General features: G+C 53.4%; 1 protein-coding gene across 10 annotated transcripts in view; it reads left to right on the top strand.

Moving 5' to 3' along the window:
* ERI3 (ERI1 exoribonuclease family member 3) overlaps positions 1-27,947 on the top strand; it is a 126,203-nt gene that overhangs the window by 84,616 nt on the left and 13,640 nt on the right. For 9 of the 10 annotated variants that reach the window (XM_013044664.2, XM_013044653.2, XM_013044647.2 and 6 more), the window contains one exon: positions 16,013-16,112. The exons of the other annotated variant lie outside the window; for it this stretch is intronic. In XM_013044664.2, coding sequence (XP_012900118.1) covers positions 16,013-16,112 — 100 coding nt within the window. The remainder of the gene's footprint in view (positions 1-16,012; positions 16,113-27,947) is intronic. 10 annotated transcript variants of the gene reach the window in all.

Raw genomic sequence — 27,947 nt, 5'->3', positions numbered from 1 at the left:
GGCAGGCACTGCCATCCTTCTCTCAGGGCTGAGCAGGATGTTTCTTGTCAGTAACCTGGACTATTGGAGATTCAATCACTTTTATCTCCCCCTCTCTCTCAATCCAAATGCCTTTTCATATTAGGAAATTAGAATCGGCCCTGCTCATGCAAGATTTATTAGCTCTGCTGAGCAGTCACACCGAAGAGTAAATGATTTTGCTTTGCTGGAGCTTTTTACACATTAGGACCCAACTTCTGCCTGCTCTGTGCCACTGGCTGCCTGGAGGAGTGGGCTCTAGAACTGGAAACTTCGGGGGTGAACTCTCCAAGTCCAGTTCAGAGGAAAAGCATCACTGGGATCTAGTTTCTTGACCTGACAGAGACCCTGTTGTGTCTGGCTGACGTCCTTCTATCTGTTTCTCAGACAGATCCCTGACTGGGATTTAGGTTATCCCTCTCAGTTGAAGGAGTCAGCCCCCCTGAAGGAATGAGGTTCATCCCTCAGAGTTGGGTGCATTGGGGCAGAGTCTTACCCACACGGGTGGCAGTAAGACTGTGTATTGAATAAGGATCGGCAGCAGAAGCAGACTCTGAGGTTGTCCTTCTGTCTGGGATGGGGCTGCAGCAGCTAGAGCATCTTGCTGAGCCCCTGGGAAAGTTGTCCAGGAAGTTGCCTGGGAATTTAGAGCATGGGAGCTGGTTAGAGCAAGTTTAGAGGTGTCTGGACCTGCTGGTTGCCTGTGTCTAGAGGGCTGCAGGGGCGTTGACTGGCTGAGGCTCTCTGATCTGCCAGTAATGTGGACTCTAAGGGAAGGGAGGGGCCAAGTTCCATGTTTCTGGAATTCTCCTGTGGCCTTGGGCTTGAAAGCAGTATGGGCCTGTGTGCCAGCTGCACCCAGCCTGCTCCAGAGTTCAGGGTATAAGTGGGCTAGGTCGGTTGTAGGGAGGACCATTCTCCTTTACTGAGACTGTTTGATTCCCCCTCTTACCCAGCTCCTTGGGTCACTTGGACCCATGGACAAATGTCAGTCGCTATCATTCCTTCACCCTGTCTATTGTAGGTGTCTGATCTTAGAGGTCTGGTGGCACAGGTGAGTGTGGAGAGTTCTGATACAGGGCTGAAGGAAGGTTAACAGATTCTCTAGGTTTTTTTGTGAGAGGGATATGATCCCAAGGACTACCCTTTGCCTACTTGTTTCTTTTACTTAGCCCTGTGAAGCCTCCAGTTCTCCAGTTCTTTGAGCTTTTTCAAGTTCCCCAAACCTGAGGGTTGGAGTTAGAAGTAACGGGGTCTCCGGGAATGAATGGTGGGGGTAGGTAGCAGCCATTTTGATCCAAAAGCAGGGCTGTGTTTGGGAGCAGGGGATAGGGGGAGGCTTTTTAGAGTAAAGTAGCTGACAAGTGTCTGCAGGATATTTCCTAGATAGGACTTGTCTCTAAGCAGACCACAAGGCCACCATCTTTTTACTGAGGCTCTGCTTCTCTCTACCACCAACCTCCATCCTTGGAGAAGTCTTGACTTTCTTGGACGGCTCCTCATACTAGGCTGGGTTGGGCAAGACAGGCCTTTGTTCTGTGCACACACCACCCACGTCCCACCATAAGAGTATACTAAGGGATTGAGATATCTGAGGAGCTTAATGTAAAAAAAATTTTTCAAATAGATAAAATGTATGTGGTACAGACATAAAGTTTTCTTTGTAAAAAATTCTGTACAACTTTCTGTAAAATATTGATTCTCATGTGGCATATTCTAATCAGGTTTAAGCCATTAAAGTCTTTGGATTATTTTTTTAAAAATCCACATTGTCCCGTCTGGTGAGTTGTGAAAGAAGTGGGTGCTCAGAGCCGAGAGAGCTTCCCAGGACTGAATGCCTCTGCCCCTGCCTCTCAGCTAGGCCTGTGAACTCCCTAGGAATACTGTGCAGTCCAGAGGGAAGGGTCAGCTCTTGTTTGGCTTAGTTTTCTGCTAGGGCTAGTTTGGGCAAAGTCAAGAAAGAGCAGAAGTGCCATGGGTAGCTTGCACCTGGGAACAGAGAGCTCAGAATGCTGAAAGACTCCCAGTGGAGTGAGGGAGACATTCACTACAGGGTGATATAAATGGTGTTGCTTTCCAGAGCCCAGAAGAAGGAGTGGCTGAATTCTCCTGGAAGAGCTCAGACTGGCATCCAGAAGCCGGGGTCATGGGAAGAAGGGGGGCTCTTGAACTCAGTCTGTGAGGAGGATGGGGAGTGTGCTATGGAGACAAGTGTGGGCAAGCCTCTGGGCAGAGAGAACAAGGAGAATCGTCACAGATCAGTTGTGTTAGGCCTAGCGCTGGGACCCAGTGGGATTTATTTTCCCAGCACACTTCTCCATCATAATTTGATTGTATGGGCCACACCTCAGTTTTAGCAAGCCTTCATGAGGCCTACTTCCACCATCTAGCTAGGACTGGGCTGCTGGGGGCTAGGAGCCTTGGATTGGACCAGCCAGAGCTTTAGGTCAGAGAACTGTACAGGACAGAGCCTTAGGAAATGGACCCCGGAGCCTCCCTCTCCTCTGTTTCCTCTCCTGGTCAGCCTAAAGAGCAAGGCAGGGGGCCCGGCTAAGGCAATAGTTCTGGGGAAGCTTTAGGCCAGCTTACCCCTCCCTTGCTAAACCCATTCCAGCCTGCCTGGGCCTAGATCCAGCCCTGCTGCCAGGGGCCCGATTGGTTCCCTGGGCCTGGTAGGGAGGCTGGGAGGAGCCCGGGAAACCGCGAGACTCATTTTCACTAGAATTTGACCTAAAGCAGGATTGGAAGGGAAGAAAAGAATCTGAACAAAAGTGCAGGCAGGAAGGAGCTGTTAACGAGCCTTTCTTTCTCTTCAGGGATGGAGCGGAGCGCATAGCGGGGCGCAGCGGCCCGCTCTCCTCAGCAGCTCTCTGAGGTAGCTGTAGTCTCCGGCCGCTGCCTGCTCTTGCTCGCTCTCCTTTTTTCCCTCTCCTCTTTCTCGGCTCTCTCTATTATGGGGACTTGCTCCAGCTCTTTCTCTCTCTTCTGTCTCTCCTTTTGTTCTCTCTTTGTCTATTTATCACACTGTGAAGGTTGAAAGAGATGTTATTAATCTGGGAGAATGAAGGCAGGATTAGTGGTATGAATCGGATTTTGAGAGGTGTAATGATAGAAAGACTCGCTCGGCTGGCGGCCTGCGTGAGCTTGATAAATGGGGAGCACTCCAGACTGACTCGCGCCTTCCCCGCGCTGTGCGCCCTGCCCGCTGGGGCGTGCCGCGCTCTCAGATCTGCCAGCCGGCCCACCCCGCTCCTACCTGAACCGGAGCAAAAAGCCAAGGGTAAAGCAGACACAAATATCTCCCATCGCACTTGGAGACATCATTGCTTTTAGCACCCTTTTCAAGTGGAGGCCTGTCGAGTTCTCAAAGGACTATGGGCAGAGGGAGTGGGGACCCAGACTTCTGCCTGCCTCTAGGGCCTGCAAGAGGGGAGCTCCCCTCCTGCCTCTGAAATGGATGTCAGGGGTCAGGGAGAGACAAGACAGTCCCCAGACCAGTTGAGTAAGAGAACCAGACCCCTGTGATATGTAATTAAGCAAAGTGCTGTAGGGAGAACCATAGTATGAACTGTGGAGGTCAGGTGGGACATGGGGGAGGGAGGAAGAGAAATCAGGATGGGCTTCCTGAAAGTGGTGTCCTGGCAGACAAGCAGGATTTGGAGAGGGTGGAAGAAGGCCAGTGTTTTGGAGGTAAAATGGTGTAAGCAAAGATGTGGGATCAGAAATAAACCTGACTTTTGTGGGAGTTTCACCTCAGATCCAGTGAATTTCAGATCAGGAAGAGACCTAAGAAGTCAAGTAACTACGCCCCTCACTTTCCAAAGCGAAGACAAGGCAGGGGACTAGCATTGCCTGAATCATGTCCGGGAATGATTTCCTATTTAAGCCCTGTTGCTTCTTCTGAAGGGGCCCCTTGCATCATCCTGGGATGATACAGTGATCCTTTCCCTCCTCTGTCCTCTGTAGCTTTGGTCACATCCTTCCAACCTTCATTTGTGCAATCAGAAGATCCTGGCTCAAGTTCATTGCTGCTTGGTATCCAGCCCTTTCCTGGGAGCCTTGGCTCAGGGTCCTCCTTACACTGCCCAGTGTGCAGTCTGTGTGGGAGTGCTTGTCCCAGCCAGCCAGCTGCTGCTTGCAGTGAGGAGAGGACCAGGAGGCAGCACACAGATTCCGGGCTCCAGATGCCTCTGGGCCTAAGCACTTTCCTCCTTCGTAACGCTCTTGCAGTTCTCACTGATCACTTTGTCACAGTGACTGGGCGCTTCATGGCATCTGTATTCATTTTCCTGGGAAGGACTGTGAGTTCTTGAGGGCAGGGTGTACATGGGATTCAGTTGAAGTGCCAGGGTCTGGCAGGCCTTCAGTGACTGTATGAGTCTTCAGTGAATAAATGAATGAGTTCAGCCGCTTGTGCAGTTTCTCCCTCTCCTTTCAGAAGAAAATGGTCTTGGTTCTCTATTAGCTTTTCCCAGACCTGACTGCCCTTAGGAATGGGGAGGGATTGGGGAGGGGTAGGTGTGCACAGCAATTAACTTTTGACTTTGGTATAGCACCCTAACATCACCTCACATGACAGTGGTAGACCCTCGGATGGCTTCCCATCACCTTAGGAAACAATAATGAAGCTCTTTTTTGTGTCCTCTGAGGCCCTGCATGTCTAGGCATCCCCTGTCTTCCTCATCAGCCGCATCTCATACTTGTCTCCTGTGCTCCAGAGATGCCAAGTGTTTGATTCCTTCCAAGTGCTGTTACCCTTTGCCTAAAGGCCCTAGCACACATCATACCCTTGACCGCAAACACCTCTCCCTCCAGTCCATCAGTTTCTGCTTCCCTGTCCTCAGGGAAGTATTCCCCATCTAGGTCAGGTTTCCATCTTCTGTCCTGTCTTAACAGCCTACCTTTCTTCTTTGAGTCCTTACTGTAAGTCCTTAGTGGTTATTTACGTTGCTCTTTATTTAACATCCTCTTTTTCTGACAGACCGAAGCTCTCTGAGGACAGTACTGTGTCTCTATTGCTAATGTATGCATGTGACCTCGCATACGATATGCTGTCCATAATGTTTGTCACAAGTGAGTCAGTGTGATTGCAGAGCCTGCAGTCCTTCATTGAACCACATCTAGGCAGAGCAAAGGTGGCAGTGACAAGAGCCTACAGGGGACAGGATGGTGGGCATGTCCAGAGAGGAGGCTCTTTGGGTATCAGTCCGAGAGGCTCTAGGGTTTCAACCTTCCATCTCTCAGCCTTTCTCTTTTCTGTCCAAACATCAAAGAGAGGGCCTCTTGTGACCCTCAAAGGTTTTTTATTCTCTTTCTGGGTGATCTTAACCTACTCAGTTTCAAGTGCCGCCCCTACACATTCTTAGGACTTTCTTGTCTCAGCTCAGACCTCTGAACTGAGCTCTAGGCCCACATGTCCACCATGTCCACCTTCTCTAGGCATCCTGCCTTGGATGTCCTACGGAAGGCCATGTCAGTCTTCTAGCTGATTTCCCTCCAGGCCTGGTTAGGGTCCTACGGAAGGCCATGTCAGTCTTCTAGCTGATTTCCCTCCAGGCCTGGTTAGGGTTTCTGCCTCTTGTTACAGGATCTAAGCTCCCCCTACCACTGCATGTAAATTTCTGTGTTTCTTCTTCTAACTTGGACACTCCTTGAAGGCAGTGGCTTAGTCCACTTGATCTTTGTGTCTCCAGCACCTAGCACAGAGCTTGGCACGTGGTCATTGCTCAGTAAGTGTGTGTTATATGAGCAAGCCAATGAAGATGCAGAGAGCTCTGAGATGAAGCTTTTTTTTTTTTTTTCATTTTTCCCAGGGAGAAGGAAAGCGAAGGTGTACGTGCTATGTGTAAGCAGGCACATGCTTTCGTGTGTGAGGGGTTGGTGGTCGTGGTGGTGGTGTCACATGCTCAGTAAAGGATTATATTTTAATTTGGAAAGCACTTTAGAAACTTAAAGTGCTTTGCCTAAGTGCTGACTGCTATTAGTGTCTCCTTTTTATTAGGAAAAAGGACATGATTTTTCTCTTTTATCTTCAGGCCTGTCCAACTTCTGAGAGTCAAACTTAGCAAAATGCCTGCCCCTCACTGAGGACTAGTTACATGCCAAGTTCAAAGCTTTGGACTTGAAACACAGAATTCTGCTTTGCAGACTGGTTCTGACACCCCTGAGGGGATTAGCCCTAACAGCTCAGTATCGGGGGGGGGGGGGGAGGAAAGTGGGAGAGACAGGGTCATTTGACATAGTTCAAGCTGCAGTCCCAGGCCCCTCCCCTCTCCATATAGGTCTGGGTGGGAGGACGTAAGAACCTGGACCATTCTGGGGGATGGGGGAACAACCCCAGTGGTTATCAAAAACCCCACTTGTCATGCAATCTGAAGGGACAGGCTTCAGAGAAAGAATTGGGGAGGAATGGACCCAGGGCAAATTTGGTTTGTTCAGCTCAGGGATTTTAGGACCAAGAGGTAGCAACATCACAGCTGCTGGACCTGGTGATATTAAGAGCTGCCACCACAGTGGGCCAGGTCAGATAGAGGGAATGTGTGTAGCAGTAGCAAGAGGAATTCTGATCTAGGAGACCATGAGGCAGGAATTTGCCTTGTGCCTTGCAAGCACCTTTGAGAACCTTGCTGGTTGGAAGGAAAGGTAACACCCTTCCCCATGGAGAAGATTTGGTGCTGCAGGAACAGGAGGTCTAGAAGGTCATTGGGCCTCTCTGTGTGGCCTCCACCCCAGGCTCTTTTCTGAGCGTCTGCAAGATGCTCCTGGTCTCAGTCTGTCCTATCTCTGCCAGCCCTGGATGCTAAAGGCTCTGCCCATGGCCAAGGCACTGGGAGGTGGAAGCTTTGGCCCATCGTGTTGGTGCCCTGCAGTTCCCAACTCCTAATCGGGCCCTAATCTGGGGAAGCTAGGGCATGGATGGGGTGAGGGGAGTACATTGAGCCTTCTGCCTTAACTGAATTTCCATACCTCCTGTTGTTAATTATAGAGATGTAATAATGCGATTAGTGCACGATTAAAAAAAATCCCTGATATGATTACCATGGATTTAATATCACATGATATATCATTATATCGTTATGCAGTGACAGATGTAATTGAAATACACTTATTGGAGCCGGGGGTGGTGTTTCATTCAATCCCCAGCACCCCGGGGAGGAGAGGGCTGGCTAAAAAGAAGCAATGGGAGAGGAAATTGTAATGAAAACAAAGAAAATTCACAAGGTAGCTCTCACCCTGGGCAGCTGGCTGAGACCTGCTGCCTTTGACTCTGTGACAGTGCGTATGGGGCCCCAGAGAAGCCAGCCTCTTCTGTAGGGGCTCAGGCAGCGTGGCTCAGGAGCTCCTTATGTGGTTCTCGCCTCAGAAACCTCGGTGTCCCCAAGTCCCCTCTGACTCAGCAGTGAAGCAAAGGCTCTGGATTACTCCACCTGAAAATAGACTCAGGACCCTCATGGGATCCAGCTAAGTTGGCAGCTGTCCTCCCAGTGCTGCTGCCCCAGCCTTTGCTGTAGTGGTGGTCCAGCTCGCTGGAGGCAGCCATCCTGCTGTGGGCCGTGTGGAGGAAGATTAAGTACACAGAGACAATAATCATCCCACTCAAGGTCTGCTGAGGGACAGAGGCGGCGGCAGCTCTGGGACCCCTGACCAGGGAACACTGTGGACATACTATCCACCAGACGTAGAGAGGATGGGATGTGTCAGCTGATGTGAGTGTCCATCCTCTTGCTGCTCTGCTGGGTCACGGGAATGGAGTGGGAGCTACCTGTAAAGCCAAAGAGCTCAGAAAAAGAGAAGGAGGGACAGGAACAGTCTCCCCTTCTCTCCTAACACAGACAGCGGAGCCCTCAGTTCTAAGGTTGGCTATGGGGGCATTGCTGGTCTGCTGGGCAAGAACAGCAGTGGTTCTCGAAAGAGACCAGATAGGGTCAACAGGAGCAGCAACTCTGAAAACCAGGCTTTCCTGCTTGGCAAAATTAGGCCCAAAGAGAGGTCTTACTTTCCCTTCCCCTCAATGAAGACCATATGGAGAAACAGCAGAGCCAGCCCCTGACCTTCAGAATCTCCCAGCACCATTGTGGGGTAACAGTTACGTGAACAAATCTGGTGTTACAGATGCTGTTCAGAGTTTGGATGGGTTTAAAGAAGGGACAAGTCAAGGAGGACTTGGTAAAGACTTTGAGTCAGCGGTGAAAGAAGAATACGTGTTTACTAGGACAAAAAGTGGGAGAAGGCCCAGGGACATTCTAGGCAGGCTGAAGGAATTGCTCAAGTCAAGTCTTGGAGGCATGAAACAGCAATCCCAGGACTCAGGGGGCAGTAAAGAAGAAAAAGAACTTCTGATAGACCACAGAAATGATAATGGCTTTCACTGGGATTTGGGAACCCAAGAGAAGGATAACTTGGGAGAGGAGATGTTGGAACAGGTTTTTTTAGTTTGGGGTTTTTTGTTTTGTTTTGATGTTTGAGAATGAAGTACCTGGCTGAAATCCAGGTAGAAATGTCAGGTAGGCAATAGAAAATATGTGCTTTTACTCAAGTAGTGGCAAAGAGTATCTATTTGGAAGGTGGAGAGTTGGAAGACAGGAAGTTGAAAAAGTCATTCGGAGAGAGGGTAGGTAGGTAGAGTGTAGACAAAGACAGGAAGCGAGAAGACCTGAGGGTATGAGGAGGATGGTCTGCACGCAGAGGGGACTACAGGGAGAGTATGAGGAAAGTGGCGGGGCAGAGAGGTAATAGAACTCAAAGAGAACCAAAGAAGAGTGTAAAAGCTGAAGCAGGCCACAGAGAGGCGGGGACAGCAAAGCTCTGAAACCGTCCCTAGATGTGGGCAGCGTGAGGAGGACTGTTGGCTTTAGCAGGAGCTGAATGACACCGGTCAGGCCAGAAGGCAGACTGCAGGGGTGAAGGAGCAACGGGGGAGGTAAGTGGAGGCGAGTGGAGATAACCTTGAGAAGTTTGGTTGTTAACAGGAAAACAGTCAGTCGCCAGGTGGGGACCTGGAGTAAATGGAGGGCTTTAAAAATAATAATCTAATAGTGACATAAATTTCAGAGGGCCGCGCATTGTTTTAAACATTTTACACATAATAATTCATTTAATCCTCCCATCAGTTCTGTGTGATAGAAACTGTTATTACCCCCATTTTATAAAGAGGAACCTGAGACACAAATTCTATAAAGTTGATAGAGATTCAGACATTTGCTAGAATGCTAGTGGTAAGGAACCAGCAGAGAGGGGGGAGGTTAAAGATTAGAAAGAAAGGGGATCCCAGATGGAGGAGGACCAAGCAGGCAGGAGAAGGGCGAGAGGTCAAGCACAAGTACCAGATTGGCCTTAGACAAGAAGCGAGGTGTCCCTTCTGTTGCAACAGCATTGATGGAGGAGCAGGTAGGGAAGGGTACAGACGCATCTGTAGACGAGGGGCATGCAGTTGAAAGAGTTCTGCGCCACAGCTTTTATGAGCTTTGTGAAAGTCAGAGAAGAGTAGGAGTGTTGCATACCACTGAGAATTGCTCAGTTTGTGATCTTGGACCCACTGTGGCCACTTTCTATGCATCAGAGTGACTTTCTGGCATCACTTAGCTCAGGTTCAAGTGTGGAGAAATGGAGTCACCATCGGGTTTTCTCAGGGAAGGTGTACTTGGATAAGTGGGCAGGGGGCTTGAAGACCGTGAAGTGGGTGCTTGAACTGGTAGATCCTGGGGCCTTGTTATCAACCAGAACTGCTCTCCCTCAGAAATCTTACAATGACAGATTCCACTCTGACCCCCATCCTCCTATCCTGCCAGCTTCTGTACCTTCTCTTGCCCTTTTCCTAGTCTGTCCATTCCCTTCTGGTCTTGATCCTCTGTCTACCAGGCCTGGAGCCCTGGGATCTACCACTTCAAGCACCCACTCCCTATGGATGGCTGAAATAGGTAGAGGAGAAGGTCATTAGAACACAGAAGTTGAGAAACTGAAAGGCGAGGTTCATGGCTGGGCTGTCCTGTAGATAGTTACCCAGTATGATGATGATCTGGAATGGGGTCCCAGAGGGAGGAGAGGAATAGTCTCAAAGGGAGGAGAGGAATAGTCTCAAAGCAGCAAGAAGTTGAAGGGGTATTGGCAGAGTATATCTAGAATTACGTAGGTACTGGTTTTCTAGCGAGTATTGCTACATAAATAGTCACCCCCAAATTTAGTGACTTAACACAATAGCTATCTGATTTTATCTCATGGTTTCTATGGGTCAGGAATTTAGGAGGGGCTCAGTAAATAGGTTCTGGCTCAGCTTCTCTCATTCATTTGTAGTTAGTCCTTGGAACTGGCACAGGGTGTGATTGGATCAGCTGGGAGCTGGCTGCGGGCATCTCTCTTTCTTTGCCTATTCTCATGGCTTCTGTATGTGGTCTCTGCACAGACTAGTGTGGGCTTCCTCACAAGATGGCTGCCCTGGCTATGTACAGAGCCGCTCAGCAAGTGTTCCAGTGAATGAGGAGGAAGCTGCCTCCTCTATTTCTGTAATCGCCTTGAAGTCACATAGCATTACTTCTGCATTACTCTGCTAGTTGAAATAGTCCCAACAGCCTATGCTGTTTCAAAGAGAGGGGCATAGACTCCCTCTCTTGATAACAGGGGAGTCAAAGTCACATTGGAAGAAGAGCATATGAGGTGGGAGATGGTGTTGCAGCCATCCCTGGAAAACACAGTCTGCCACAACTGGTGCTTGCCTGAGCCCAGGAAAGGGAGAGGGAACTGCATTCTCAAAGGCATTTCAGGTGACAGCACCAAGAATATCTGGAGGTCGCAGTGGGAGTGGATGTTCTGAGTGACCTCAGGTATACCCGGAGAAAGAACTGTCCTCCCATGTTATAGTATAGGGGACTGAGGCTCAGAGACATTTGGTAACTCCTCCCAAGTGACAGTGCTAATAACTGGCAGACTGGGAACTGAATTCATGCTTGTCTGACTCCTGAGCCCAACCACACTGCCTTTCTACGAGGCCTGGGCTGCTGGGTCTGCCACCCTTGTGTTTACCTCTGTCCTTGGTACTTGGTTCACCAGCTAGAGAAGTGCTGGCCAATTAGATAAGGACTTAAGTGGTAGTTGTGTCTGTCAGGTTTTCTCTTCCCCATCGTCCAGAACATCTCCCTTACAGCTTCCTCTGTTGGGTGTTCGTGGGAATGGCAGGTGATTTGATTGGCTTCCTCATCTTGGGAAATGACCCATCAGCCTTGGGTCCACCAGGTGACCTGTCACCCAGAAGTCTGGTTAAAGGCCTGCTCCTCCCCCCATCATGAGGAAGCTGGGTAGGTCCCACGTGCTGGTTGCAGCTTGGAAGCTCTGGGTTTTCCGGAAGTACAGAGCCGTCTGTGCTTGTGTGTGCAGTCTGAGCTGGGTTCTAACCCCGCCACTGCCCTGCCCACTCAGTGGCCATCCCCCTTCAGGGCCCTGGCAGGTAGTGAATGGGTGGGCAGAGGCACCCTCGCAGCCATCGATGCCTCTTCCTTCCTCTTTGAAGGATCTGATGCTGCTGCCGATGAGGGCTACTTCATCTATTAAACCCAATACACTTGTCGCAGCTGCTAAGCCCCCGTAAGCCGCCGGGCGCCGTGTTTGTGATGGGACTGACAGTGCATGGAGGAGGCTGATTATACACGATTCCATTTCGCGGGCCCAGCAATGTAATTTCACAGGGCGATCAGCGTTTGCATGTAATAGCAGGCTGTGCTGAGGTGTCAGAATATTAAAGGCGCTAATGGCAAAGCTCCCTGTTACACAGGGGGCCACCCGCCGCGCCTACAGCAGGGCTGCGCGGCAGGCCCGTCGCAGATGGCTGGCCACTAAGCTAATGGGGCAGCAGCCAAGGCGGGCAGAGCCGCGAGAGAGAAGAGCCAGCCGGGAGCAGCTCGGCACCTGCTTCCCCGCGCATGGAAATTACAGCAGCCCAGGGGATGGGAAGTGTGTGTGCCTGTCTGGCACAGGGCTGCGGTGGGGTGGTTTGGTAGACCCAGCATCTTTCACCCCAGCTCCACCTGCCCCACTTTTTGGCCAGGAAGCCACAGCTGGGCAGGTGGGTCCTGGTGGCCAGGAGAGGGGCAGCTGGGGAAGTGGCACCCCAAGAATTTGGAACCAGTATGGAGAAGGGGCTTGGGCACAGGCTCTTGGTGAGAGCTCTTAAAACATTCTCCCACCCCTTGCTGACTGAGGTCAGGAAACTCCTAGGTCCTTGCAGGCTGGCAGGAGAGAAGGAGGGAGCAGGGAAAAGGAGCAGGCGGAAAAAAGAGGATGGACAAGTAATAGGGTCCCTTGATTGATGTCAGTGTTGCCATTGGAACACAGAGCTGGGAGGCAGCACCTGAAGATGGGGCTCTTTCTGTCCTCATGGGCTGCCCCAGCCACACCCAAGCCCTGGTCTGTGCTCTCACCAAGCCTGCTCCTGCCATTCTCCTTTGTCCTTGCTGTGTCTCCTGCCTGGAGTGCTGTCAAACCCCCGCCCAGCCCTCCACTACCACTCCCTCCAGGAAGTTTTCCTAGCTGCTTCCAACCCCACACAGGCCTGCTTCTCTCCAGTGCCCCTGTGGGCAGCCGCAGGGGATAGCCTCCCTGATTCTCCTGTTCTCCTGGTTCCGTAGGTCCCAGCCTTGACTTCTCAGCCAGAATCTCCGAGACACAACCCACATCACCTTGTCCTGAGTGGGGCTCCTGGGAAGGCTCTGCTCAGATTCACAGATGGATGTAATCTTGGGGAGGATGTCTGGAGGGAGTGGGGAGTGGAAGGATGCACCGAGTAACCCAAGGGAGAGTTTGGTTCCTGTGCGGTGTGCGCACTTGAGGGTCTATGTATCTGGCAGCGAGGGACTTTAGAAGTGAGTTCCTGGGGGTGGTGGGCATGTGGGTACAGGTGTAGAAGGGTAGCAGGTGTGAGGATCCAGACCACACAAGTAGGAACACAGATTGCTGAAGGACCCTGTGTTCTCTGAGTGGCTTTTGCATCTGCTGGCTGTGGCTGAGGGGTACCTCAGATGGCAGGAGTTGGAGGGAGCTTGTGAGACTGTGCCCTGGGACTGTGCCTGTGGGGGTTCCTTGAGGCTGGTGGTCACTTCTGAAGGTTCAGCTCTGCAGGGTGTGTGACAGTACCTGGGGGAGACATGGCCAGGGTTCTCAGCAGGGGCAGCAGGGGGAGAGCCCAGGCTGAAGGAGAGCAGTTTTAATTAACCGTTTTTAATATCATTTTGGACTTTGGCTGATATGTGAAGGCCCCGCTGGAAGCAGCATTTGTAAAAATTAAATCCCTCTTATTAGGAGCTTGGCAGACCCATGTGCACGTGCTGCCCCCTTCCTCCCGCCTGTGCCCTCCTGAGGAAGTACTGGATGAGGCCATGTCACGGCAGCAATTGGTTATCATGCCTTATCTGGGAGTATGAAACTGTGCGCGTGACACCCGCGGCCACGCTGGAGACGCCAATTCATCTCGCCCTCGCTCTGACAAGCTAGGCTGCCCTTCCTGAAAGGCATCCGTCAGGCGGGACTGGGGCCGCTGCCTCGCCTGTTACCTCTGCTTCCCTGGGTTTTCGGCTTGCCCTCGTCCAGCCAGGCTCAACCCAGTCCGCCACCCCCCTTCCACATGTCCCAGTCTAGGGGAGATCTTGGGGAGTCTTATTATTATTATAATAATCTAATCACGGTGACGTGTCGGGGCAAGCGTTATCTGAAGTGGTCTTCCCGCTGAGCTGCGATAAGACCCGGGGTGACGGGCAGATAACGGAGCTGCCCTGTCCCCAAGCCGCGAACAGAGCAGAGGGGCCTCCCCAGCCCGCTGCCCGCCCGCCGCTTTAAGCCGGGAAGCGGCAGCACCTGCTAATGCAAGTGTTTAATATTTGATGGGCTGGGATAAAGCAGGATCACCTTCGAATTGAATTGAGTGTCAGCCGAGAATCTATTACTGAAATTCGGGTGTGATTTGACAGCAAAGTAGACGATGTTATTCTTCACTAGTTACTGCAATCTTCTCCCCGACATCACTTAAATATTTTTTTCTTTGCTTGAGTAAACACACATTATCCTTCTTTTTTCCCCCTTCCTTCCCTTTTTCCTTTTTAGAGGGGGAAGAAAACCCATCCAGCTCGCCTTCTCCAGGCTGATAGGGTAGATTGTTATTTCTTTATTTGTCCTATTAAATGGAATTTCTGATCGTTTAATCCGGCCTTTGTAAGTGATTTTAAAGTACTTGAAAGCCGGCCCGCCACTGCTCTCTGGCCCGCTGCGCTCCAGCCATGGCCCTGACCAGGCTCAGCAGCTCATCCAACTGTGCACCACCCACCGGCTACTTCCCTCGCTGCCTGCCTTCCCCCAGCTCTGTCATGGCCACAAGCCAGTGTTCTCTCCCCTGCCCTTGAGCCTCACATTCAGCCCCTGATTTGGGGGTCCAGCTGTTGCCTGGAAAAGTGGGGAAGGGTTGGCGGGGACGTTGAATTGTGGCTGGTACCTCTGTGGTCAAGGAAAGCGGCTCCGGATGGCGCTCAGGTTGAAGGACTCTCAGAACCAGAGCTTGGTTCCTGCAGCTGGGAAGGAAGGGTACCAGCCCCTTGGCCTCAGCACGGACTCTGTGTCCAGCCTCCTGTCTTTGGTTTTTGACCCCGTGTTAGGCCCTCCTTGCTGTGAGGGAGTCTTTAGTGGGATGGGGACCTCCAGGCCGGGGCGTGGGTGGGGACACCGCAGTGCCTGTCTGAATGTGGCCGCAGTCCCCTTAGTTCGCCTCATGGTCTCTGCACTGAGCTTCTGGGAACTCCCCCAGGCTACACTCCTATTGACCATATCCCATATGCTTCCTGCCACTGGGAGCAGGGTAGCCTGGGGTTCCAGGACTTAAAAGGTGAGGGGATGGGTAATGTCTGAAGGCCAGCCAGCTACACTAGCCCCCTGGTAGAAGCCCAGGACTTCGCTAGCAGGTGGAGCAGGAATTCAGTTCACACTAGGCCACTTAATAACATTCTGACCCTTGCGATTCTCTTCTTTCTGGGCCTCAGTTTCCTCATCTGTGATGTCAAGTCTGTTGTGCCTGTAAGGGATTGTGAAAGAAAAGTGCCATCCCTCGTCCTGCCATGTACCGCCCCCACACCATGGAGGTTGGTGGCAGCCAGGTGGCGCGAGAGGGGATGGTGGGGGGGCAATGAAGTGCTAGGGGCCTGAGCAGATCGATGCCCCCAGCACTTCCTTCCCCAACCCCAGGAAAACAATTAAGTACAGATCGATGGGTGGCCGCTTTGAATATGCATAAGTGAGCACTTGACCTTCAGCAGAGATCTGTTCCCCCTACCACACACACATTCTGGTGTGCACGCACACAAACACACACACACACACACACTCTCTCTCTCTCTCTCTCTCTTTCTCTCTCTTCATGTGTTCCCCTCACAGCTGCTTGAGTCGACCAGGTGACCTTAGCCCTCCTCTGTTGAGTCCATGCATGGCATTCAGCCTTCTATAGCCTGGCCTGCCTCTCAGTCTAAAGCAAACAGACCAAGGGCAGGTGGTCAGCCCCCTCCTGCTTCAGTTTTCCTATACAGAGTGCAGTTTGCATATGTTGGTCTCCAAGTACTTCCTGACACCAGGCTTTGTGACCAGCAGTACTGTGGGGAGGGGCCCAGCACAGTGCTGGGTACCCTAGGAGGGTTATCTAACAGGGCTGCCTGGTGAAGGGGGTGCCCTGATGACATGATGGTCCTGAGAAGGAGGGTCTTAGTAAATGGGAGCTCTCTAGAGGAGCCTGGCAAGGGGGTATCTGTTGGGGGCTGGAGGTGTCTGATGGGGAGATGCCTAGGACAAAAGGACCCCTGAAAGAGGAAGGGATTTTCTGGTGGGGGCCCTGGTGGAAAGGGGACCTAGCGTAGAGACTCTCATGAAATGACATAATGAGAGTAAGCCCTTAGGGGGAAGATTTGGCTGGAGGGTGGAGGTGGTGAGTCCTGGGGGTCAGGGCCTCTGTTAACCATTCTTGCCTCCTGTCTTCCAGGCTTACAGCTTCGCCATGGGCTGCTGGCCCAAGAATGGACTTCTAGACATGAACAAGGGCCTCAGCCTTCAACACATAGGCCGGCCCCACAGCGGCATTGGTCAGTCCCTCCACATATACCCCCCTGGCAGCTCAGTCAGCCCCCTGCCCGCATGCCCCAGTCCCCTGGCACACAGAGGGGTTCTGTGGCTCATCGTGTGCTCTAATGGGGTGCTTTCCGTAGCTGGGGGGAGTGGGGAAGGAGGGTGGTGTACCGGAAAATGGAACCAGACCACTGGAAAAGATCTCTCAAAACACTGTTTAGGAGGAGATTGGGGTCTGGGCTTTGGGTGGGTCACAGGTGGCCTTGGATTCAGGGAAAGATGCCCCCAAACCTGCCTGCATCTCTGGTGGGTGATGTCCTCAGAGGGGTGGGCACATGTCAGCTTCCCCACCCCCGTGGAGCTAGAGGAGGCTGTTTAATATTGTTTCAAGTCTGTGGCTACTAAACTGGGCGATCAATGGGAGTTAAGGAGATGAATTATTTAAACCTCACCAGCTTTTAATTAGTCGGGGTCCTTCTGACCGATGGCTCCATCCACAGGGTATTGACTCCCCCGCAGGAGCAGCAGCCTCCATTGAGCGGTGCCTGGGTTGGGAGGGGCCACTTGGGGTACCAGGTGGGGGTGCATCCTCAGAGGGATCCCTGCTTGGAGGGGGCTGGAGTGGCTGTGGTTCTAGGCATTGGAGGCTCTGCTAACTTCGGATATATCAGTATTGGGCGGGGGTGCGAGTGAGTGTAATGATATATCTGGGTTGATTTTCCTGAGGGCATTGGTCTGTATATGGAAGCGACCATCAACCTGTATGTGTCTCCACCCGAAAGTGTGTCTGTTCATTTCTGTGTATCTGATTTTCTGTGTGTGAGCACACGTCATGCAAATGCTTTCAGGCGGGGTACTTGACAAGCACAGGCTTTTGTTCCTGTGGGGAGGAGCAGGGGCGGGGGGTGGTACTCCGGGGAAGTGGTATATTCATAACCTGTGTACCTGTAGGGAGCTATGGTGGCAGAGGCACCAGCAAGATACACCAAAAGGACCTAGTCACCTGTCACAAACTAGCCCTTCATCCTTTGCACGGAGATCACTGGTACCTAGTGGGTGCTGGGCATGCTGAGTGGAGACGCTTGTCCTCAAGGAGGTCATATCCTAGGATGAGATGGAGACTGAACTGGATACTAAGGGCTGTAATAGGAGCACCTAGGCTGTCCCAAGGGAGGATTCCCCTGTCTTCAGGGGCCAAAGTGACTTCTGCTAATTTATGTACATCTCACTGACTTCAGGGATGCCATGTATCATTCTTGTTGGGATACCCCAAGGCCCCTCTGGGGTCCAGGGTGGGGGGAAAGAGGAATCAGTCAACAGCTCTAAGGAATTAGGGGTACCCCAAGGCAGCTACTATTCCCTTCCATAGGAGTTATCTCATACAACCTGAAGGAGACCCCAAACCTAGCAAGGTCATATGTGTGGGAGCTCAGCAGGGAGTTTCCTAGAGAAGAAAGACTTCTGAGTCAGGAGACCCTTGCAGGATGATCAGGAGTCAGCACGCACTGCCAGTAGCTGAGTCTCGCTGCTATAGGGATCATGGGGCTGGGTCAGCCTTGAGCTAGGTGCCCTGTGTCTGCGGATGTGCCCCAGGGTGTGTTTGTAAGAGGAAGAGCTTCCTCCTCCCTCTCTGTTAGGACTCCTGAGGTGTTCCATCTCTAGGGAAGAAGGTTTTTCCATCTGGCTGGGCCACAGGGGGCAGCCCACGGTTACAAGTTACAAGTGGAACTAGAAGTATTTCTGGCTCTGCCACCCAGAGCCCTGTGACCTCAGACAAGGGACAGTGCCAGTGCCTCTCAGGGCTGTTGGGGAGGTTCTGTGAAGCTGCCTGTCTAAAGGGCTGTGCTGTGCCTGGCCCGGCACACAGTAGGTGCTCAAGCAGCTCCCCGCCCCCCCTGTTGCCCTGCCAGCACCGTGGCCTCCCCAGGGCCTGTGGGGTTCCTTGCACTGGGTCTTTGTATCTCTGAGCACAGAGGGCTGCCCTGCCAGCTCCCAGCTGGCTCCGAGGTGTGGGTGAGGGTATTTGGAGGGGAGGGAGGATGCAGGGCATTAATTGGGCTGGGAGAGGCGGGGAGGGGAGGCCTTGGTTTTGAGCAGTGAGGTTAATGGCCCTCGCGCCAAAGAGACAGCTTTAATGAGCTTCAGCTGGCGGTGCCCCGAGTTACTGTGCGTGCTAAAAGGGTCGCGCTGTAAGAGTTTGATGTGGACTGTTTCCCAGCCCTGGGGTCAAGGGTCAGCTCCTGTCACTGGCCACTCAGGCTGGTCCTCAGTGACATAGTGCTAATTAACTGCGTGAGGAGCTGCCAGCCTGAAGGGGGGAGTGGTATGCATATGGGGGGGGGCGGCATTGGTGATGGGGGCCAAGGGTTCCACAGATCCCACAGCTTAGCCATCTCTGGGATCCGCTTGGCTCTCCCATGATGCAATGTGGGGGTGGGTAGACAGTTTCTCTGTGTGCAAATCACTGATGATCCTAGGACCTACTTGAGCCTCTTTCTAAGGTATGGGTGGCAGGGGCAGTTTGTGGGCCTACCTGGGTGGGCTGAGCGCCTGGTTTCGTGGTGCTGAGAGAGCAAGGGGCAGGTGTGCTAGAGGTTTGGGCGGCCAGCCCAGGGCTGGACGGTAGGCTATAGAAGGGGAGAGGGCACGCTGGGATGAATGTGCATGGCTGAACTGTTTGCAGGGGAGCCGAGGGGCATCCTGGCAGAGCAGTGCCCTGGTCATAGTTGGGCTGCAATTTGAGCAGTCTGAGAGGTTTCACAGGGAGGACTAGCAAGAAGAAACTGCAGAGGGGGTGGTTTTGTAAGGTTCATGGAGGCGATGGTTAATTCAGAGCCAGCAGGAGCCGTGGGAATGGAGGCAGAAGACCCATCAGTGAATGTTTACCTTGCACCTGTTATATGTCTCAGGAGAGGTGGTGGAGCTCCAGGCAGACAGGGTTGTCAGGGGCTGTCAGCATGGCCTCTGAGTCAGGAGAGAGACATGTCCTTCTCGGTTGGTGGATTTGGCCTTGCGAGCCCCATGAACAGCGTGGTGTAGAGCGGGGTGTGGGTGAAGAGGGACCACATGTGGGGGACTGCTGACGCCTGGCAGTCCGCGGACTCCGTCTGCACCCTTGCTGTGGACCAAAGGCTTCAGGGCAGAGTGGCCTCCACAGGTGGCTTCGGAGCGCTGTGCAGTGCTTCTCGTGTTTCTGCAAAGGGTCAGCAAGTATTTGGGGGTGCTCTTTATTAACTAATGTAATTTTCACATCAGTTTTATGGAAGGCAGGCATTAGCATTCCCGTTTTATAGACTAGGAAGTTGAGGTCACAGCTGGTTGAATTGAAGAGCAGGGCTCAAACCCAGGTCCGTCTGAGTGCAGGTTCTGTGTTCTTACTGCTGTGCTGAACTAGGAGGCACCTTTTTGGTGTTGGGCTTTGTGCTACCAACAGAGACATGAGGAAGAATACAGGCTCACTTCCCTCATTTTCCTCAATCAGTGTGAACAGACAGGCCTTGACAAGGGACAAAGCCTTGTCAAGGAAGAAAGGAAAGGAGGCATTGCCACCCTTTCACGCCTGCTACAGTTGCCCTCAGAGCCAGAGCCCAGCAACTCTTGGCTTCTGACCTCTTTCTGGCTCTGACAGTTCTTACTCTGATTTGTTTGCTCTCCACCTCATTGACCAGGAAAATCCTGCCCGTTTTCCAGGGGCCACCTCTTCTGGGAATCTTGTCTGGACTTCCCAGTGTGCATGTACAAAATACATCCTTGGACCGCACTCACAGTTTGTCAGAGGTGATGTTCAGGCCCTCCATACTTGATATCTCTAACAGCAGGTCCCAAAAATCTGCACAGGAAACGTCAGTAAAAATCTCACCTGTTTTTGGGACATGGAGGCCCCACAGACTACTGATTTCAGCTGACTAGGAGAGTAACTGGAAACGTCCTGATGACGACTGGGTGGTCCTGCCCTGTTCCTTAGCTCCTCTGCTCAGGGCCCGAGGAGGGTCCCTCTGAGGCTCATGGTAAGGAGGAGCAGCCAGACACCAAGTGCACTCTGAGGAGGTCGTTGCCCAGCGTGGTTCGGCAAAAAGAGCTGGGCTGGCAGGAGGCAAGGTGGGAACCTGGCCCCAGGGGGGCAGTACTGGCCTGTGGTCTCCCCTGAAGGAGTAGGGTGTCTATCAAGAGTCCAGTCAGAGCGCATTAGCTCTGTGACACGGATCTCATTAGCTCCCGTGAGAGGTGTCACTGCAGGAGAATCGTCGGCTCAGGGAGATGCTTGTACCAAAAGGAAGAAAGGACAGTGACAGCCTTTTCTCTGCCGCCTCTGCCGCCACGCTCCCTGGGCCGCCCGCCCTCCTCCTCGTGGGGGTGTGGGGGTGCTGGCTAATGAGCTCGTCTACAGTACAGCTTTGCTTTCCCCTCCTTGAAGTTCCCCAGGTCCCTCTGAAGACCTCAGGCCCGGGATTAGCACACACCAAACGCCAGCCCCCCTCTTGCCCAGCAGGGAGTTCCTTCTGATCACCCTGCTCTGCTGCCATGGGCAAGGGAAAGGAGGTGGGGCCAAGACAGAGCCACTGTGGCTGTCAGGGAGGGGGTTTTCACCCTTGGAAGGCTGAGGCCCCTCTTCCTCCCTTGACAGAGTGACCATGTTCACTTCTCTGCAGTGGGTTCTTTCTTTCCAGAGTTGCGGTCTTATCTTCCCCTCCCCCTTACCACTGACATCTATCCAGGCAGTGCCCCGTCCCTATGGGGCACCCTTCTCCCAAGGCACGGAAGAATGTGGGGACAGTGGCCGAGGGTTGAGCGGGTAGCATTTAGATCTGGCCTGATCTAAGGCTTTCTGGCTGAGGTTAGGGCCTTCAGAATCAGCTAAAAACCAGTCTGGGCTTTGGAAGACCTGAGGGTGGTGAGTATTGATATAAGGCCCCTGCAGACCTAATAGCCCTCTCCCTGGCTATCCCAGAGAGGCAGAAAGGTGCTGCTCAGGCCACCCCCGAGTCCCTCTACTTTGGCCGTCTTCAGGTTGGGTTTAGGAGGGGGCAGAGAGAGCTTGAGTATGTGCTTCCTTGGCTCCACCCTCAACCCCCACTTCGTCTGCTTGTTTCTGGTGTGGCCCAGAGAAAATGAGCAGCTGGGGGATGGGTGGCTATGGGAAGAGATAGCTCTCTAGGCATCGATGGGCTCCACTGGCCTGCCTGGAGGCAGTGTCCCCCTGGAGGGGTACTCCTTCCTTCCTGAGCTGGTGCCCTCAGAGCCCCGGGGAGTCTGAGGAATGGGTCCTTGCCAGACACCAGGCTCTGGTCTTCAGTAGCAACCACAGGTGGAAAAATGGCTGGACAGATGGACAAGTAGACTGCCGGATGGATGGGGGAAGGTTCTGGTATATGTGTGTATGTGTTGTGTGTGTGTGATGCACTGGGAAGTATAATCTTTGTTTCCCTACCTTCCTAGCCCCAGGCCCGGCCTGGCCTCCCCTTGTCTCTCTCTGTATCTCCTGTCAAACCGTCGCACACGTAAATGACAAAGAAATCAGAAAGACAGATCAATGCCGGCCAAATTAGCACTTGCAGATAGACTGTGCGGGGATGTCAGCGCCCTGACCCCCGGTGATCTTGCAGCCTCCGCTGCTGATATTATGCAAATTGCATCCATCTGGCAGGACCTGCGTGCTGGCGGCTCCTACTCAGAGGAGTAATGGGCTGGGGGTGGGCGGGAGTGTTGGAGCAAGAGTCGGTGGAGTGAGTGTGTGCGTGTATGTGCATGTGTGAGCATGTGTTTGAGTGTGTGTGAGGGTGTGTGGTGCCCACTGAGCACTGGGCGGTGATGGAGTGATTGACAGGGCAGATAAGGGGCTGCATTGGATTCCTTTGGGCTGGGGGATTAGGAGCAGCCACAGATGGGAGATAACTGGACTTCATTTCAGTTTATTTTCCTCCTTATCCCCGCTCCCCACCTTCACTCCCCGAAAAACACAATCTCTCTAGTTTGCGTTTTCATCAATATTTGCAAGTCATTACCACTGGTTTAAGGTGAGAGACAATGTCAGGGCCCAGACCAGGCCAGCCCCTCCCCTGATTGCATCCAGGTCTGGTACCCTGGAAATGAGTGCCATGTGTAGCCAGACCGCCTTCATTCTGGTGGTGTTCACGGCATGCCTCCTCCCAGGCTCTCAATACTCCTGGGTGGGGCCATGCTTCATGGACCAGCCCCAGACCCACTTAGCTGACCTATTGTCCCCCAACAGTCCTTAAACTGGGCCCTGACCTTGCCACCTGAAGCCTCTGTGTGACATTCCTGCCCCAAGCATCCAGCATCCGGTGCTTCTGCCCCTGGTATTAGCCCCTTGCCCACAGTTCCTCCTTGACACCTTGTGACCAGGGCCCAGACCCCACCTGGGCACAGTGGGGCTTTGGCCTGTAGATGGGGCAACTTGATCTAAATCGCCTTCCAACACCAGTACGCCACATTTACTGAGCACCTGATGTAGTACAGAGGAGTTCCCAGCTGTCATCTTATTCCCAAACCCTGTGAGCTAAGAGCTGTCCGCGCTAGCATATGTGAGCACACTGGAGCTCAGGAAGGTTCCCGTTCACCCCAGGCAGCAGAGCAGGGATGTGGGAGAGCCGGAATTTAAGCATGTATCTAAGGCCAGAGCTCGAAACCACCAAGTTCAGTGGCTTCCCTGCTGTGGCAGCAGACCCAGACACTCCACACATCAGCATGCCTGGGCCTGTGGAAGGGAGCCACCCTTGTAGAGTGGGCAGACACGTTCCTTCCGCTCCCAGCCTCTGAACACAGACCCTGACCCAGACCAGAACCCCTGCCGGGCTGAACCAGACCAAAAGGGACAGGATTCAAACACATGCCGCCCTCAGGAGCAGTGTGTCTGAGACAGTCGGGCTGTAGCAAGAAGGACGCACAGAGGACAGAACGCACCCAGCGGCTGAGCCAGTTCCAGGATATGTCACCGCATGTGGCATCGAGGCCCCTGCAGCTCAAGAAGAGGGGCTGAGCATCTCGGTCCAGGCAGCTGTGGTGGCGGAGGGTAGAGCTGTCCCAGGGGCCCCTCCAAAACTGGGTCCCCACTGTACCCTCCCACCAGGCAGGGTTGGAAGCCGAGAGTGCTGGGGACATGTCCGGGGACACGTGTGCAAGGGGAGCTTGTCCTAATGAGGAGAACATGGCTGCTAGTTAGGCGAGGGGCGGGCGGGGAGCCGCAGAGCTGATTGAAGGCAGGGGCAGGGGTCAGACAATTAGGCCCAGATCCGGCCGTTTGATGTGAGTTCTGAGGCCTCAAAGCCTCCCTTCAGCCCGCTCCCTCCACTCCCTCCTCTCCCTCCTCTTTTCTTTCTTCTTCTGCCCAAAGGCAGGAAGGATGGAAACGCTTACTCTCACTGTTACTATTATTAAACTCTGCGGCAGGCCAGCCAGACCCCAGGACTCCTGCCCACAGGGGGCACCCCAGGCCCCCAGGAGGCTTCTTGGGCCCCAGGGGGCATCTGGCCAGAGGCCAAGACCAACCTGAGGGCAGAGATGAGCTGAGCTCCCAGCACAGGGTAACCTTGTTCCCTTTCTTGCTTCTGAGGCAGGAATGAACAGGGCTGCCCAGTGGAGATTTGGGCCTAGGGCTGCTTTGACCATCACCTCCTGCAACCACCTAGTTCTTGTCTGTTCTGTCTGGGGTTTGAGGGTGAGGGTGTGGTTCATTCACACGCATGCCCCATCACACAAATAGTTGTCTGCAGCAGTCACACCAAAACCCCACTCTGCAAGGTAGAGCAACATAGAGCCACACAGCCCCACTGTACTGTCACACTCACACACCGAAGTAGAGTGTCTCTCCGACCCTCCGCCCATGTCATAGTCACACATACCATCACAGGGACCCTCACTTTCATCACACCCAAGGTCTTGCACAAAACCCCTGTCTCCTGCAGCATAGTCCTTGGAGCTGAGCAACCCCCCCCCCCCAGAGTGTCTGGGAACAATAGTCAGATCCTGTGTCTGGGGTGGTTGGGAGCTGGGCCCTTCCAGTCCTCATCCTAGGAAATAAACCTAGAGAGCAGGTACTGACCAGAGAGTGGGAGGAAGCCAGATTGGGGGGGGGGCAGTGGGGAGAGGGAGGGTGGGAGCAGAGATAAATGTTAGCTCATTTCTTCCGTAATTAGTTACTCCCTCATCCCCGCGTTGTAATTGTGAACAAGCTGTAATGTTTAATTAGTCTGTAAATGAAACCCCAATTTCATAATGGCCTGGCTGACAGGGCTAAGTGAGCAGGGGAGGAGGCAGCAGGGAGGTAATAGGAGGGGTCTGGGGGGAGTGTTAAGGGGGTTTCAGTGGGGAATGGCTTGCAGGATTACCTCCTCTTCAGCCCCAGCCTGGGTCTAGGGCTTGCCCTCCCCAACCCCCACCCCACACCAAGGTGCTCTCCTCCAGCCCTCCTTACAAGAGAAAAGAGGAGCAGGGAAGAGGCTGGCACCCTCCTTCCCCACTCCCTGTCTGCTCTCCCGTTCTCTGTGGGGTTACCACAGTCACAGCCAACCTATGTGCTTCTGGTTGGAGAAGCTGGCTCTGGGGCCCAGGCCTTGTGACTCCAGCAAGCACGATGCCGCCTCCCTCGGTCCAATTTTCTTCCTCCTCAGGTCAACCTCCTGAGAGGCCTTTGCCCCGCACCTGGACCTCAGGATCTGGTCCTCCACCTGAAGGAGGCAGTGTTGGCAGGGGATAGGCCCCTCCTTGTCCAGTCCTGCGGCTAGGCGGAATCCAGCACCTGTGCCAGGCTTGCACCCCAGCCAAGACCTTGCCCTCCGCGGGTCTCACCGCAGACTGTGAAAAGCTGGAGCTGCCGCAGGGGGGAGCCCCCGGCCCCACCGCCGGCTCATCGGTCTCCCTGTCTCCCCCACAACATCCTCACCGCCTGCACACGCCCCCGCCCCGCCTGCTGCAGCCATAAATCTCAATTTACGAGGGCGGCTCTGGTGGGGGAGGGAGGCAGTGCCGCTAATGACGGCTCCTCGGCCGGATTTTTCATGTTGCACAGTCATAAATTTTTAAGAACAGCATGGGCAGCACGTTAGCAAGTTATCGAGGCTGCCTCCGTGCTGGCTGCCTAGCTCCAAGAGATTGGAGAAGCAGGCAGGGTGGAGGCAGCATTTGGGGCAGGGGTGGGGCCCGGCAGCCGGACTGGTCTGCAGGCAAGGGTACTGTGGGGCCCAGCAGGCAAGCCAGCGTGAGCCTTTGCCCAGGGCCGGCTAGTTCTGCCTGAGCAGCCGGGAGCCAAGGACAGGCACAGGGTGGGAAGAGGCGCGTGGGCACACAGACCATGGCGTCGGGAGGTGCTGATGGATGCCTCTGCTCCAGGACTTGACACCATGATGTACAGGGAGCCTGGAGACATATGGATTTTCAAAGTGGCCACTTTGAATAGAATTACAAACCCTGACCATGTGCACAGTGAAACCTCTGCCCTGGCAGAGCTACATTTGGTTCAAAAATGAGGTGGGGCCATTTGGGGATCATTCTTGAGAACTAGGGTCCCTGGAGCCACCAAGGGATCCCTGGGGAAATGACCACAGAGGGGCAGACCTATGGATGTGCTGGATGTTCTAGATCCTAGAAACAGGATGTCCTTGTTCTAGTCAAGACTCACCACTTCCAGGTTGTGTGGTCCTGGATATGTCATTCACCACTCTGGGCCTCTGTCTCTTCCTCTTTAAAATGGGGTTGATGGTGACTCCAACCTCCCAGGCTTACTATGAGGAGAAAGGAGGTAATGCATTTGAAAATACTGTAGACCACCCCACCCTCCCTGCCCACCGAGTACCAGTTAGCTCATTTGTCTATTTTAGATCTTTGTAAAAGTTCTGAGGAGAGTATCTGAGGGAAAGATCTTTGTGGGGAATTGTGGGGCTTTCATTCACTTCTGTTCAGTCATTCATTCAGAAGATGTTTGCTGAGGTCTTCTGGGGGCCCAGGCCAGTGCTGGCTTTCAGAGGTGAGGAAGGTTCCTTGCCGGGAGGTGATGTGAGCACTTGTGGCTGAGGCAGCTCAGGGTTCCCAGCCCTGTGCCTGGTCCCCACATAGAGTCAGTGGGCCAGGTCCAGCCTGGTCCTGCCACGGGCACACCTAAGCTTCAGGTTGCTAGGAGCCCACAGAGGCCTTCACATAAGCCCCAGGTTGAATGCCCACCTGTGTTTCCTAATCGGTGCAATTGAGGAGTAATGATCATGACCATCTCAGAAGCCACAAGCAGAAGGTCAAGAAATCGGATGTTGCTCACATCAGCAAAGGTGGTGTGAGTGTGCATATCAGGTGTTCAGGATATGTCCATGGCCGTCCACCAGGAACAAATGCCGGTCGTGTAGGGAGAAGAGCATCCCCAAGCTGGGCCTTGTCGCCCAGTCCCCTGCCCCTTCTCAAGTCTCTCTCCTCATGCCCTCTGCACTCCAGCACAGGACCCTCCCCCATTTTCTGGAAACTGCCATTCCTTCTCTCACCTCAAGGCCTTCCCACATGGCTTTATGGTCCTTAGGAGCCCCCCAGTCCCATCCCTTGGCCTGATTAACTCCTGCCCATCCTTCAGAGAGCAGCTCAAAGTTTGCTTCCCCAGGGAAGCCTACCCTGACTCTTAGACTCGGTCAGGTCCTCCCCTGGGCACACCTGCTTACCACCCAGCACTTGACCTGCGCAGCCTTTCCTCACAATCCTAATTAATAGTCCTTTAACACCTCTCTCCTCAGCTGGATTGTAAGTTCCCTGAGGGCAGGAACTGACGCCTGTTTGTTCACCTTGTATCCCCAAAGGGTAAGCTTGTGTCTGGCTCGTGTAGGCAGATAGTAAATAAAATGTGTTGTTTTGAATGAAGTTCAGCTGAGGTGGCCGTGGCCCACCCCTGGGTGCCAGGGCAGGGGGAGGCGGCGAGGGCAGTGCCTGGAGCTGAGGTGCTTCCCATTAGTCCTCATGATTAATTCACAGCCACACTGTGATGGAGTGGGCTTGTCCCCAGTCAGCGCCTCCGCTGGGGCCCACCTGTTAGCGACAAACAAACAAAGGGGATAAATAATGCATTGGGAGCTGAGCCAGGCAAGGCGGCAGTATTGAAATTAATAGGGATTAGCTGAGCAGCTTGAGGATGAAATATTTACCAGGTGGGACTGGGCTTCAGGGAGGCAGCCCCCCTCACAGAGTCCCCAGACAGAGCCAGGCCCTTCCCCAGGGCATCACTGCTAGGACTGGGGAGTCCCACCACTGATACTGCTGCCCCCAGATGTATCAGTTTGCTGGACAGACTTGTGGCCAGACTGCTGAGAGCTCAGGTCCCAGCCAGTGTCCTGGCCCAGCAGGTCTTGGGGAAATGAAGATACTAGGAAGGAGGGGAGGTGGGGAAGGGGCTCAGCCCCCAGCACTTTGGAAGCTGAGGACAAGGACCTTGACTCATTTTCAGGGCCCCGGCACGTCTAGGCTTCGGGCAACAGATGTCAGGGCTGTAATAGGTTTGCCTATGATTTTGCCTCCTAGCCTTCCCTCTTTCTTTTCTTCCAGTTCTTCCTTTTTTCCACTTAGCATGTGTTTACTGAGGGCCTCTGCACAGGTAACATTAGTGCCATCGGGTTTGTGATCTAGCAGGAGGTGACAGAGAAGGATCCCTAACACAAACATGAGGGCCCAGGTAAGACGCAAGAGGAAATGATAGCAAGGGGCGGGGCTTTCCAGCAGAAGGAGGGCATGCCGAGAAGCAAAAGAGCCTGAACTCCGGGATCCAGCAAGAGAGTGGGGAAGACGAGGCCCAAGGGGGAAGCTGGGCAGATCCCCAGAACTGTATAAAGAAGTCTGGGTGCTGTCCTGAGAGCAGTGAAGTGCTATTGGAG

Source organism: Mustela putorius, unplaced genomic scaffold, assembly GCF_011764305.1.
Source record: "Mustela putorius furo isolate JIRA1106 unplaced genomic scaffold, ASM1176430v1.1 tig00003853_pilon_pilon_pilon, whole genome shotgun sequence".
Lineage (NCBI taxonomy): Eukaryota > Metazoa > Chordata > Mammalia > Carnivora > Mustelidae > Mustela > Mustela putorius.
Note: the sequence above shows the minus strand (reverse complement) of the source record. Positions and strands in the feature narration are given on the sequence as shown.